Source organism: Anthonomus grandis, chromosome 2 (assembly GCF_022605725.1).
Source record: "Anthonomus grandis grandis chromosome 2, icAntGran1.3, whole genome shotgun sequence".
Classification (NCBI taxonomy): Eukaryota; Metazoa; Arthropoda; class Insecta; order Coleoptera; family Curculionidae; genus Anthonomus; species Anthonomus grandis.
Genome location: NC_065547.1, coordinates 7,631,575 through 7,643,938, shown reverse-complemented (window position 1 = coordinate 7,643,938; position 12,364 = coordinate 7,631,575). Strand labels below are relative to the sequence as shown.

The window sequence follows — 12,364 nt, the reverse complement described above, 5'->3', positions numbered from 1 at the left end:
TGCCATCGCGATGCGGCCGTCGCCTCGCATGATTTCGGCTTCTATTGTGAGGTATCGATGGAAGCGGGGATAAGTGTCCAGGCTAGAACTATCGATCGGCTACGGTTTGGCTCAATATTCTTTTTAAGAAATAAGTTTCAGGTAAAGAAAGAGCATTTCTTGCCCAATCCTTTCAAGTAAGAACAATAAAGACAAATTTGATGGTAAAAACTCGGTTCTAAGTTAAGGATTTCGGTATTTTTGATATATATGTGCTTTTTGTGGGTAATATTCTAAGCAAATTTTCACTATTCGTAGAAATATGTTCACGAAATATTCACGAAAATTTTCCTAACGAAGCAATTCTTGTATTTCGAAAATTATCTGAGTTAGAGACAATTTTGTGCACCAAGACCCAAGCGCCCTCTAAAAATGTATATTTTGAAACGCATTTTGCGACGATAAGATTTTCATTTACTTGCAAATATTTTTGGGCATAACTCAGGATCCACTCAAGATATTTCAATACTTTTTTTAAGCTAATATAAAAAAATCCCTGAGGATAGTTTTGGCAGTTTTATTTGTAAGCATTTTAAGGCAGTATATTAAATACCTGTTATGTGAAGTACTTTGGTGATGCGTAAGGGTCATTTCGTGACTTTGATGCCTCTCACCGCCGTGCTCGTCCGACTCCCTGGTCTCCCTTTTGGACGTTAACGTACTGCTGGTACTGTGCTGTGACGACATTACCGTAGCACTTACCTGAAGGAAAAAATTTAAAAATGTTATAATAAATAGTTGAGTAAATAATTCAACAGCAGATTCCTTTTAAAAAAAAATTAGATTAAGTTAAATTTGCCCAGTCCGAAAGTAAAAAAAAACATTCAAGATACAGGGTGATAAACCTAACGTAATTTTTAAATATAATTATGCACCATTTGGAGAAAAGGATTGTCAATGGGAAGTTTGATGCTTTTCTCACTGTATATAAGAGATACGTGGATGATATTTTTGTGGCATGGAATGGAAGTGATCTAGAATTGGCGGATTTCCTCATTTCTATAAACTCTCTTCACGCAAATATCTCGTTTACCTTTGAAGAGAAAAGAGATGGAAGGTTGCCTTTTCTTGATGTGCTTGTTTCAAAAAATACCAACAAACTTGAATTTGAGATTTACCGCAAACCCACCACTACGGACAATGTCATCCAATACTCCTCAAACTCCCCTTATTCCTACAAATTTGCCTCTTTTAATTCCCTTTTCTATCGCCTTTTCAACATCCCCCTTTCTAGAGAAGCTTTTCTTGATGAACTAAATTTAATTAAACATATTGCTTTTAATACTGTTTTCCACTTGATATAATTAATCGCCTTTATTCTAAATTCTATAATAAATATAAACTCACTTACAACTTAATCCATCTTAATAATGAAAATAGTCACCTTTTTAGATCAATGTCTTTTTTTTGGTAATATATCTTGTCAGCTTGCAAAGTTTTTCAAGTCTACAAATCTCCCAATTGCTTTTAAAACTACAAACAGTTTAAAAAGGCAGCTAGTTAGTACAATAGATAAGGCAGATTTCTTTTCAAAATCAGGGGTATATTCATTAAGATGTAATGACTGTAATGCCATTTACATAGGACAATCGGGGAAAAAAATTTCCACCAGAATAAAGGAACATACAAGTTTGGTGGACAGGTACAGGGACTGACATGATTGAAACTAAATCGACGTTTGCGAATCATTTATTGGCCTTCTCACATGGTTTTTCTTTAACTCAGGGAGCGGATATTTTGCATAAGTGCTCAAAAGGCAAAAAACTGGACTTGTTGGAAAAAATGGAAATAACTAAAGCTAAGAAGAGCCCTGTCCTTGTGTGTGTGAACGATATTTTCACGTTTGAACCTCACCTCATTTATAACAATCTCTCTCAAAGAATTTAAAAAAGTCTTTTCCTTTTCGATTTTATATATTTTTGGTTAAGATTGTTTACTTATATTCACACTTAGTAATATAGTTCGGATTATTCCCCATATTTGATTATGTTCCTTGGTGGCCTATGAGTTAGACGCGCGCCTATGAATCTGAAGGTTGCTGGATCGTTCCCCACTGGTGACATTTTACATTTTTACTTTCTTATTTTTTATTTTTTAAGCATACATTTTTATCTATGATAGGAATTGTTAACTTAACCTAGCTTTTCTTTTGTTGTTAGTTGTAATGTGATCTGTTTAGGTCTAGGTAATGAGTTTTATCATAATTTATAAGCGTTCTTTTTGTGAAAAATATCTTAATGTATTTTTTAGGCCTGATGATGCTCCGATAGGAGCGAAACACGTGTAGCTTTTGAAAAAATTACATGGATTTGATGAGACCGTGACTTTGTGTTCTTACCTTTGTTTTGTTAATGTAATTTTTTGAATTTTGGTCATAAAATGAAAATCACCAATTTTTTACAATTTTGGATTCCTTCAAAGAAATAAGCATAAATTTTATAAAAAAAACTCTTCATACCAACAGACATTTAATTGGCACTTACCGTATCGATGCTTTTAGGTGGTCCGGCCATTTCAACTCTGGAAGTGGGCGGCGGTATGGCATGTGGTTGTGGCACCGGATACGGATACGGATAAGCACCAAACGGATATGCCGGATAGCTCGGATGACCATGAAACTATTATAATATAAACCGAAACGCATGAATTTGTTTTTAATAACTCGAAAATTCGACACTACTTACGTGTAAAAATGATGGGTGCATAAGATGGGGCGGCGGCATCGAACCGGGATAAGAAGGATGGGGCTGTGCGGGATGTGGGGCGGGCAAAGACACCGGTGGATGTGAAGAGGGCGTCGCACTGCCCCCTATACTGCCCGTACTGCTTCCCGGACTAATTAGGTTTATCGCAGAGTGCGGGGAGCTCGGGGGTTGTCTCAAGGGCGGCGTTTGGGATATTACCTGGAAAATTACCGAATAATTTTAATCGTTTTCAATAATAAATCTTCTAAAACAATTACAAGAAACAGAGTCAAATTTATTAAAATTGACTAAATTTAAACACAAAGCTCTGCAAAGTCAAGTTTTAAACCAATTTATAGTAGCTAAAGGTTCAGCTAAAGATCTTAACATGTACTAATGAATGACTGTATTATAATATAAAACACTTACTTGAGGTGTAGGAGTACTACTGGTCTTGGGAGTAAGACATTTTTCACTACCACCGGACTGGGCCGGACTGGCCCTGCTCGTAGGTGGACCCCCGAAGTCGATTTGTTCCTTTTTAATGGCGTCCAGGGCCGGACCGGAGGGCGGCCGTTCCGAGGAGCTTCGCTCGGGGGTTTGAGGGGCTTGAGGCGGCGGTAAATACCCAGGAACCTGTAAAAATAACCATCTGTGTTAATACTCGTAGACACCACTTACAAAACAGTAAAATTTGGCTGAACGGTTCATTTTGATTCGTCTTGAGAAACTGATAATACAAGAACGAAGGACAATAGGATTTTATCTATAGTGTATTTCTTAGGGTTCAAAATAAATTTACCTTGACATCTTTTAAGCTCTGTAATGGATCGGTTAAATGGCTAGGAGGCGGTGCCACGAACCCTCCCGAATTGGCGGGTAATCCCTGAGAGGTTGGAGGTAAACTGGAGGCTCCCGGGTAACCGCCGGGGTAACTAACGGGAGGTTGCTGCACAGGTGATTGATCGGGAACTTCCTGTTTTATTTTAAGGTTCTGAGGCTCGCTCTATAATAGAAATAATCATCTTTATTAAGTAGTAATTTACAAAAGTATTAATGGACTTTACAGTTACTAATAAGTCTGGAAATTAGTGGTATCCATTGCTAAATTGGAGTCAGCATTGCCAGACACTAATTTCCAGTAACTGTGCTTTGGTCCGCAGACTCAGATAAAATTTATTCACTGACACCATTGTGTGTCCTGCATTGAGTCAATATTCAATTATGTTCAATATTATTTTGAAGGTCGTCTATTGAAGCTATGAGTGTTTTTAGGGTATAGAAATGAATGATTAGGTGTATTTTTGGTGTTTTAGCGAGAACTAGCTATAGGTAATATTTTAAAAAAACTGGGGGTTTTGACCGCTTCATCTTAACATTTTTTTGTGGTATTGGACATGTTTGTCAAAAAGAAGCCGGATCTTTTTCAGAGAAATGAACAACACTATTCAGAGGAAATGTCAATGATTACTAGAGGTCATGGTGACTTGCGCATTCCTCAACATCAATCGAGTTTTTTCAAGTCAAGTTCAGGACTATAAAAGCATACCGCTCTTTGCCACAGTGCACTGGAGAAATAAACACCGTCAAAATAAATTGTGGAAGTAAGCATTATATATGATTTATGTTTTTTAAATTGTATTACACATAGCACTATAATGGTACACCATTTTGACGTTGCTTTGTGATTAGAGATCAGTTATGATGGCAATAAATGATATTATGAATAATATTAATATTATTATTACAAGTTTCCTTACAAATAAAACCCTTTTGGAGTTATTGAGTAATTATTCAATTGATTAAAAAAATTTTCATACTGTCAAAAGCTTTACAAAAATCCAAATATTTGAAAAGCTATGGAACGATATTAACTCCCTTGTCCTTGGTACTTCTCCAATTTCCTTAAATGTCACACAGTCATGAGTGGCCGAACATAAAAACGACCAATGAAGAGTCTGTTTACGATATCTCCGGAACCAAGTGAGGAAACAAGCTGGTATTTTAGGAATAAATGGCTCCAAAGCTAGGGATGTCTAAATGCTTTTTGAGTATTATCGGAATAAGGAAAGTACCTGTTTTCGCCCCTTTAAGGTGCTGTAAAGGTACTAATTGTCTAGTAAAAGACGATGATTTTCTTTACCAAAAAGGTAATAACTTTCAATGTAAATATAACCGTATTGGAGTTTTTCAATTATTTAAAAAATATTCTTATAATGTCAAACGCTTTACAAAAATCCAAATATCTTGAAAACTTAGGTAGCGATTTCATTGATTTCGGTCTCATATGAGAGCTGATGGGTTTCTTTACCAAAAAGGTTATTACAAGTTTCTTGGTAAATGCAACCGTTTTAGAGATATTGAGAGGTTTTTCAATTGATTGCAAAATATCTTGATATTGTCAAAGGCTATACAAAAATACAAATATTTTAAAAATCCATGTAACAATTTCATTGATTTTAGTTCCATAAGAAAGCTGATGAGTTTCTTTACCAAAAAGATCATTACAAGTTTACTTGTAAATGTAGCAATTTTTTAGTTGTTGAATAGTTTTTAAATTGATTGAAAAATATACTGATACTGATACTAAAGGCTTTACAAAAATCCAAAAATCTTGAAACTCATGTAACGGTTTTATTGATTTTTAGTTTCATATCAAAGCTTGAGTTGAGCTTGTCTACCAAAAAGCTCATTACAAGATTTCTTGTAAATTCAACTGTTTTGAAGTTATTCAGCACTTTTTCAATTGTTTGAAAAGTATCTTGAATTTGTCAAAGGTTTTAGAAAAAGTTAAATATTTTAAAAATTAATGTAACGATTTAATTGATTTTAGTTTTATAGAAAAGCTGATGAGTTTCTTTACCAAAAAGGTCATTAGAATTTTTTTTCAATTATTTCAAAAATATCTTGATGCTGCCAGTGGTTTTACAAAAATCCAAATATTTTGAAAACTCATCTAACGGTTTTATTGTTTTTAGTTTCATATGAAAGCTGATCAGTTTCTTTACCAAAAAGGCCATTTCAAGTTTCAATGTAAATAGAACCGCAATGGAGTTATTAAGTAGTTTTTCAATTGTTTAAAAAATATCCTAATACTATCAAAGACTTTACAAAAATCCGAATATCTTAAAAACTAAGGTAGCGATTTCATTGATTTTGGTTTCATATGCGAGCCGATGGGTTTCTTTACTAAAAAGGTCATTGCAAGTTTCATTATAAATACAACCGTTTCCGAGTTATTGAGTAGTTTTTCAATCAATAGAAAAAAAATCTTAATATTATCAAAGGCTTTACAAAAATCAACATATGTTCAAAACTCCTTTAACCACTTTATTGCTTTCAGTTTCATCTGAAACCTATCCAATTTCCTTACTAATACAATCCGGAGAAAGTCAAAACTTACCTGCTGTTGCTGTTGCATATGCTGAGCAGACGACTTATCCAACCCCCTGGGCGAATGCGGTCTACCATAGGGCGGCATAAACCCGTAATGGCTCATGGGCGGGGGCGGTTGTGAACCACCAATAGTAACCAAGTTCCCGGACTGCATGGGCAAAGGCGGCTGACCAATGGGGGCGGACGAACCCTGCAACTCCGGCCTGTCCAAACGTTCTGGACGTTCCAGTTTATCTTGACGGAATTTCTCCTCCTCATTACCGCGAGGAGTCGATGGTTGAGTGAGATGCTGAGGGAGTGACATCCCTTGGGAAATGTTTAGCGGTGGTAAACTTCCGTACGGCAGGGATTCCGCTCTGGTTTGACTGGTTAATTCCATCGGTTCCTCCCTGGGTTCCAGTTTGATAACGGTTCCGCCCGTGGGGTTAGGAGACTCCCTGGGGGGCTCGCGATCCCTCGTTTGATAACCGTAAGGCGATTGGGCGTCTTTCAGGTAACTGGAGTGGTTCATGTTCACTATGGGTTCTTTGTTTTCTTTGAGGTTCATCGCGTGGTTCGGCTGCAAGTGGTTTATTAAAGGAGGATCTTTCATGCCGAAACTGATGGTTTCTTTTAGGTTCATGTTCGGGTGTATATACATGGAGTTTTCTTTGTAGATTCCTAGGTTGTGCGGGGGTTGACTGCTAGAATCCTCTTTGGAGCTCACGCTTAACAACGAGGCGTCGTTACTAGAGTCGAGTTCCTCTTTTATAATCGGTTTTTCAACCGTTACTTTCGGGATGATCAGTTCGGTTTTGAAGGGAGAAGGTTTCGGGTCTATCGGTTGCAGCATCGATTGGGGCGGAGTGTGAGCCACCATCGGCTCCTTAATTTCCTCTTTAATGTCTTCTTTTTTCAGTAAAACTTCTTGTTTTAGCGGAGATTCGGTTTTAATTTCTTCGCTGACTATTGGGGCGTCAAACTGGAGAGTCGTAGGGTTGAATTTTAGGTTTTCTTTGGTTTCTAGGGGGCCTTCCAGGTTACTAAATAGAAAATACATCAGATTACTAAAGGATGCTTAATGATGGTGTGTCTTGCTTTAAATGCTTTTTACGGTGTGCAGAAGTGAATGAATTGATGATTTTAAGTGGACGAATGGCATCTGGCTAAACTTCGCTAACTGTAATCTGGGTGTGTGCATTATAATGTATTTTACTTATAAGTATTTGTATGCATATGCTATTAAAAGACGTTATTATTATTATTATTATTATTATTACTTCATAGCGTTTGTAAAAAAAAACAAACCTTCCTCTTCTGAGTAATTTGTTTGCATATGTGATACTGTAAGAAAGGAAAGTGGTGATATGTGTAATATAACGGATTGAGTCCTGTACACAACGACCTATTGTTAGAATTAACAATACCTAAAAAGCAACAAGAAGGTCAAATAACTAAAAGGGATATTCGATGAAATATCAATCCGCCTAAATCTCCATACAGTATTATCTAAATTTTTTTACGAATGCTTTCCTTTAAAAACACTTAAAATGTTGCATAACTACATAGAAAAAAATATAAATTATGTAAAAAAATATAATATGATTAATAAAATTATATCATATTCTCAGTATATATTCTTTTAAACATATAGTCTAAAACTAAGACTCCTATTATTTTGATTTGAATCTTTTTGTATGTAATACATTTTTACATTGAATTTAATCTACTCTTAAAATAAAAACTGGTCATTTTCAATTAAAATTGCATATCCTTGAAGGAACGCATACTGCGGGTGTTTAGTTTGAATTTGGACGGTGTTGCAAAAATTAAACGCCATTTTGCCATTTATTCCCGGTGCACGTTTTTTTTATTGCGTATGGGTCTGTAACTGGTCGGTATTTATACAATCACGATAAGGTCGTCGTGTTAATGGGAATTGAGAATATTTTGAAAAAATGGGGATGTTGTGATAGCATTATCCAAACCTTTAAAGGGAAATATTTACACCATTATTTTATAAGACTACTGTTTTAAATATAAAGGGTTGATAGATCATAATTATTACTAAAACCGGCATTTTTTATTTAAATGAACCTACTTGACTTAAACATACACTATCGGAGAGAAGTAGAGCAACAAATTGTATTTAACAGTAATTTATTTTACTTTAGTTCAACAAAAAATATTTAACACATTTAACAACAAAAACAATTGAAAGTAATACATTAGTAATTGATAGAATATCTATTATTATTAATTACTTGCTGACAACGGCGCGGCATTGAAGCAATCAACTTCTGAATGACATTTTCGGGAAGACTTGTCCAAACTTCACTAATTTTATTTATTAAGGATTGTTTATTTGAAAACATTTGGGTACGAATACGACGTTATACTTCTTGCCAGAGATTCTCAATGCGGTTAAGATCTGGGGATTGTGCTGGCCACTGTAAAACACGAACATTATTTTCCCGAAACCACTGTTGAACAACTTGTGAAGTATGTTTTGGATCGTTGCCCTGTTGAAAAATAAAACGCAATGGCATTTCCCATTCTGCATAAGGAAGCATAACATTCTACATGACATCCCTATAAACAAATCGGTCCATCGTATCATTAATAAAGTACATAGGGCCTACCCCATTCCATGAAAAACAACCCCATAAAAATACACTGCCTTTACCATACTTAATTGTAGGTGTTACATATTTAGGATTAAGCCTTGTATTGATTGGTCGCCTCACACGCATCATTCGATCAGAATTAAATATTTTGTAGCGCGTTTCATCAGTGAATAGAACTTTTCTCCAGTCATGGACGGTCCAGTTTAAATGCCGGCGTGCAAATGCCAACCTTGCTGCTCTATTTCTTATTGAAACTAACGGCTTTTTAGCTGGACGTCTACTAAATAACTTTGCGTCTACTAACCTTCTTTGTACTGTTAGTATACCAACCGTAATTTCTGGAATTTCGGCAATAATTCGAGGTGCGGACTTCCAAGGATCATTTTGGGAAATCCTTTTGAGGCGTCTGTCAGTCATTACTGATCTTTTCCTTGGCCTTTCCGATTTTGGTAACTTCTCTAAATGTCCCCTCTCATTATACGATGTTATTATTTTGGACACAGTGTACCGGGGTAACTCAAACTGTCTTGAAATATCGGCTTGTTTGTTACCTTCTATGAATCCATTCACAACTTTTTGCTTCAAGTCTTTTGAAATTGGAATTCCTCTAGGCATGATTAATCTTACACAGAAATGTTCAAAAAAACATACAAATCACCTTACACAATTATTTTATCCCTTTACTTGTGTTGTGTTGCTCTACTTTTATCCGATAGTGTATTTGTGTAAAATGATATAGAGGTTCTATAGTCATAAAGTGCTATAGGTATAGTGTAAACTTTATAATAGATTTTTACCACAATTTTGCGATGGATAGTTAGATAATAGTTTAAAGTTATCAATCAAGGAAAACATTTTTTACAAGTGTTTCATCAAATTTTAATAAAAAAAGGTTTCAGTCCAAAGTGCCACTCATTATAAGTATCGATTAACACTGATAATACTTCCTTACTGTCCTTTATTGCCAAATGTATTGAGGGGTTTTTTCATGATGACACCAAATTATTTTTTTGCCTTGTTTATATTATTTTGATGGGTTGGCTTGGGTTCAAAAGCAGCTCGGTTGGTGCCTTTTTTGGACAGAATCTGGTTTTAATAAAATAAATAAAATAAAAGCTTTTTTTTTTAACTTTTACATTTTTTTTGAGGCTATTAGTTTCAATATTATTCTTTCAAAATACAGTCAAGGCAAGACACTTTCTATTAAAAAAATGTTGTTAAGTTTTTTTTTTGAACTTTGGGTGAATAGACACTTATAGATACTACCCTCATTAAAAGTAAGTGGAATAGTGAAAAATATTTTTGGTCCACTCGATAATCAATCCAACCCGCAACAACAGTGTCAAAGTCATAAAATGCATGGAAAAATAGACTTTGACAGTGTCATTTTAGGTTGGAATATTCGTTGAGTGGACCAAAAATAATTTTTTTCTCCGTCTTACTTTCGGTGTGGCTAGTTATTACTGATTAAAAACAAACTTTAGTATATTGTATAAACTATATAAATTTAATTTTTTTGTACCTAGGTGATCATAGTACTTATTTCAAAATGATAGTAGCAAAATAATATATTATGATAATATTTACTTTATTAATAAAAGGTAAACTGGTGATTTTTTAAAGCTATTTTTAAAGAACAAAGAGTAATAAAATTAGTAAAGGACTTAACTAAGCATCTATATGTTAGTGAAGATATCTGGTATACATATATCCGAGTTACTTTAATAAAAAATAAATTATAAAAAATATAATAATTAAGATTTACTCTAATAAAAACCAAAATTTCAGTTTCAAAACATTATTTAAACATGTTAAATTAGTTTTATCTTTTATATTTTGGGTTAAAATTGTAGATTTCAATAATACCTATTCATATTTCTTCATTCATTCAAATAGGTTACTCACAATATTAGAAATATGATGCATGAAAGAGACATAAAACTGGAGATACTTGGACCAAGTATAAAAAGAAAAATGGTATAGTCAGAGAGATCAGAACGTGACTATTGATTAAAACAGAAGAAATCCAAAAGAGCTATGGAAACATCTAAAAACTCTTTTACCAGGGAAAAGTGAAACTGTACCCAACGAATTTTTTTTTCATTTGGAAGTAGTATCCGATGAGGCAAGAGTATAGCGCACAAGTTTAATAATTACTTTGTGGATAGTGTTAAAACACGTTGACTGCCGGGCGTATATCAGAACTTGGGTCAGGTGCGCCGGGAGTGTTTTATTAATTTTGTTTTCTAATAAGTAGATTTTAGATTCAAATATAGGTGTAAGTTTTGCTATAATAAGAACAAAAGTGAATATGATAGAAAGTACGCTATGGCTCATAGCAAACAAGTTTTGTACATGTTTTTTTGTAATTCATAAAGCCAAGTTAAAGTAATAAAGGAGTTTTCCATATTTTTATCAATTATACCACTTTTTCCACAATTTTTTAAATATTTGGTGTATTTTTCTATTAGTTTAGAAGTAATTTTTAGTTATCACCTATTATATGTTAGTCCTACGCCGGACAAATAGAGAACCAATAAGAAATACACGTAATGTGTGCATAAGTCGTATACACGCGGCCTGCAGTCATCAATAGAACTATGTATATATTTTATACACATGGCGCCAGTGACACACACGCTGTGTATAATATACAGGGTTACTGGTAATTCGATACATTCCTTTGGAGATGTGATAGGGGAAGGGGTAAAAAGTAAATTGAACCCTAATATGTATTATGCAAAAGTTGATAGTTTTCGACATATTTAATTTTTTCTGTTTTTCTTCAAAATGTAGACCTTAGTGGTTTAAAAGGCAGTTTCCAGAAAATCCGCTGTATTTTTTTTTAACTTTTTAGGCATACTAACTTTTTGAAAATACATGCTCAACACAATAGTGTTACGTTTGTAATGGCAAAAGTCCCGCAAATAGTTGTAACCATAGGTAAATTCTCGATGCAAAGTGTAATTTTTTTTTCTTAAATAAAATACTACACTTTCTAGTGGATATTTTTTGAAAAAAAAATTATGCTACATTCTTCAACATTTACGTAAAACTTTCTTATTATCTAAGCTAACTCATAGGCTATAAATGCTACCAAAAATTTTAACAGAATTTTGTATTTTTATTATTAATAGTAAGAACATATAACTTGAAAAATGCCAAGTGGTATTTACTTCTATGGTATTTAAGTACTATAGCAACAATTTGTTTTTTTAATTTTATTGTTAAAAATTTGATGTGTAGATAGTCTGACAGCAATAATTGTTGTGGAAAGTAGTTAAATTACGAGTTTCGAGTTTATTTTTCTCGTGTTTTCAAAGAAGGTATTCTATTGGTTTCTGCGCTATGGCCACGTTTACTAACGCTAAATATGCAGATATTATGTTTGTTTATGGGTTTTGCAATGGAACCGCCGCATTCCAAATGTTCGTGTTTTCGCTTCGACCTACCGAGCTATCGCTGAAACTGGATCCGTAAAACCAAGAAGAGGTGACGCTGGCGCTCCTCGCGTATATCGAGCAGAAGATGAGGAGGAAATATTAAGACATTTTGAAGACGATCCAACCACATCCACTAATGCCGTAGCGCAGCAAACAGGATCATCGCAATGGAAAGTTTGGTCCACGATTCGGCAAA

At 34.3% G+C, this 12,364-nt stretch overlaps 1 protein-coding gene across 14 annotated transcripts in view; it reads right to left on the bottom strand.

The window, feature by feature from the left end:
- Window positions 1-12,364, bottom strand: part of LOC126733567 (arginine-glutamic acid dipeptide repeats protein-like) — a 140,113-nt gene that overhangs the window by 58,605 nt on the left and 69,144 nt on the right. For all 14 annotated transcript variants that reach the window (XR_007659764.1, XR_007659763.1, XM_050436919.1 and 11 more), the window contains exons 13-18: window positions 6,127-7,141; window positions 3,526-3,729; window positions 3,153-3,359; window positions 2,724-2,942; window positions 2,523-2,657; window positions 593-741 (exon numbers count right to left, since the gene is read on the bottom strand). Coding sequence is in view for 12 of the 14 variants with exons in the window: in XM_050436919.1 (XP_050292876.1) it covers window positions 593-741; window positions 2,523-2,657; window positions 2,724-2,942; window positions 3,153-3,359; window positions 3,526-3,729; window positions 6,127-7,141 (1,929 nt within the window). In the remaining 2 variants the exon portion in view is untranslated. The remainder of the gene's footprint in view (window positions 1-592; window positions 742-2,522; window positions 2,658-2,723; window positions 2,943-3,152; window positions 3,360-3,525; window positions 3,730-6,126; window positions 7,142-12,364) is intronic.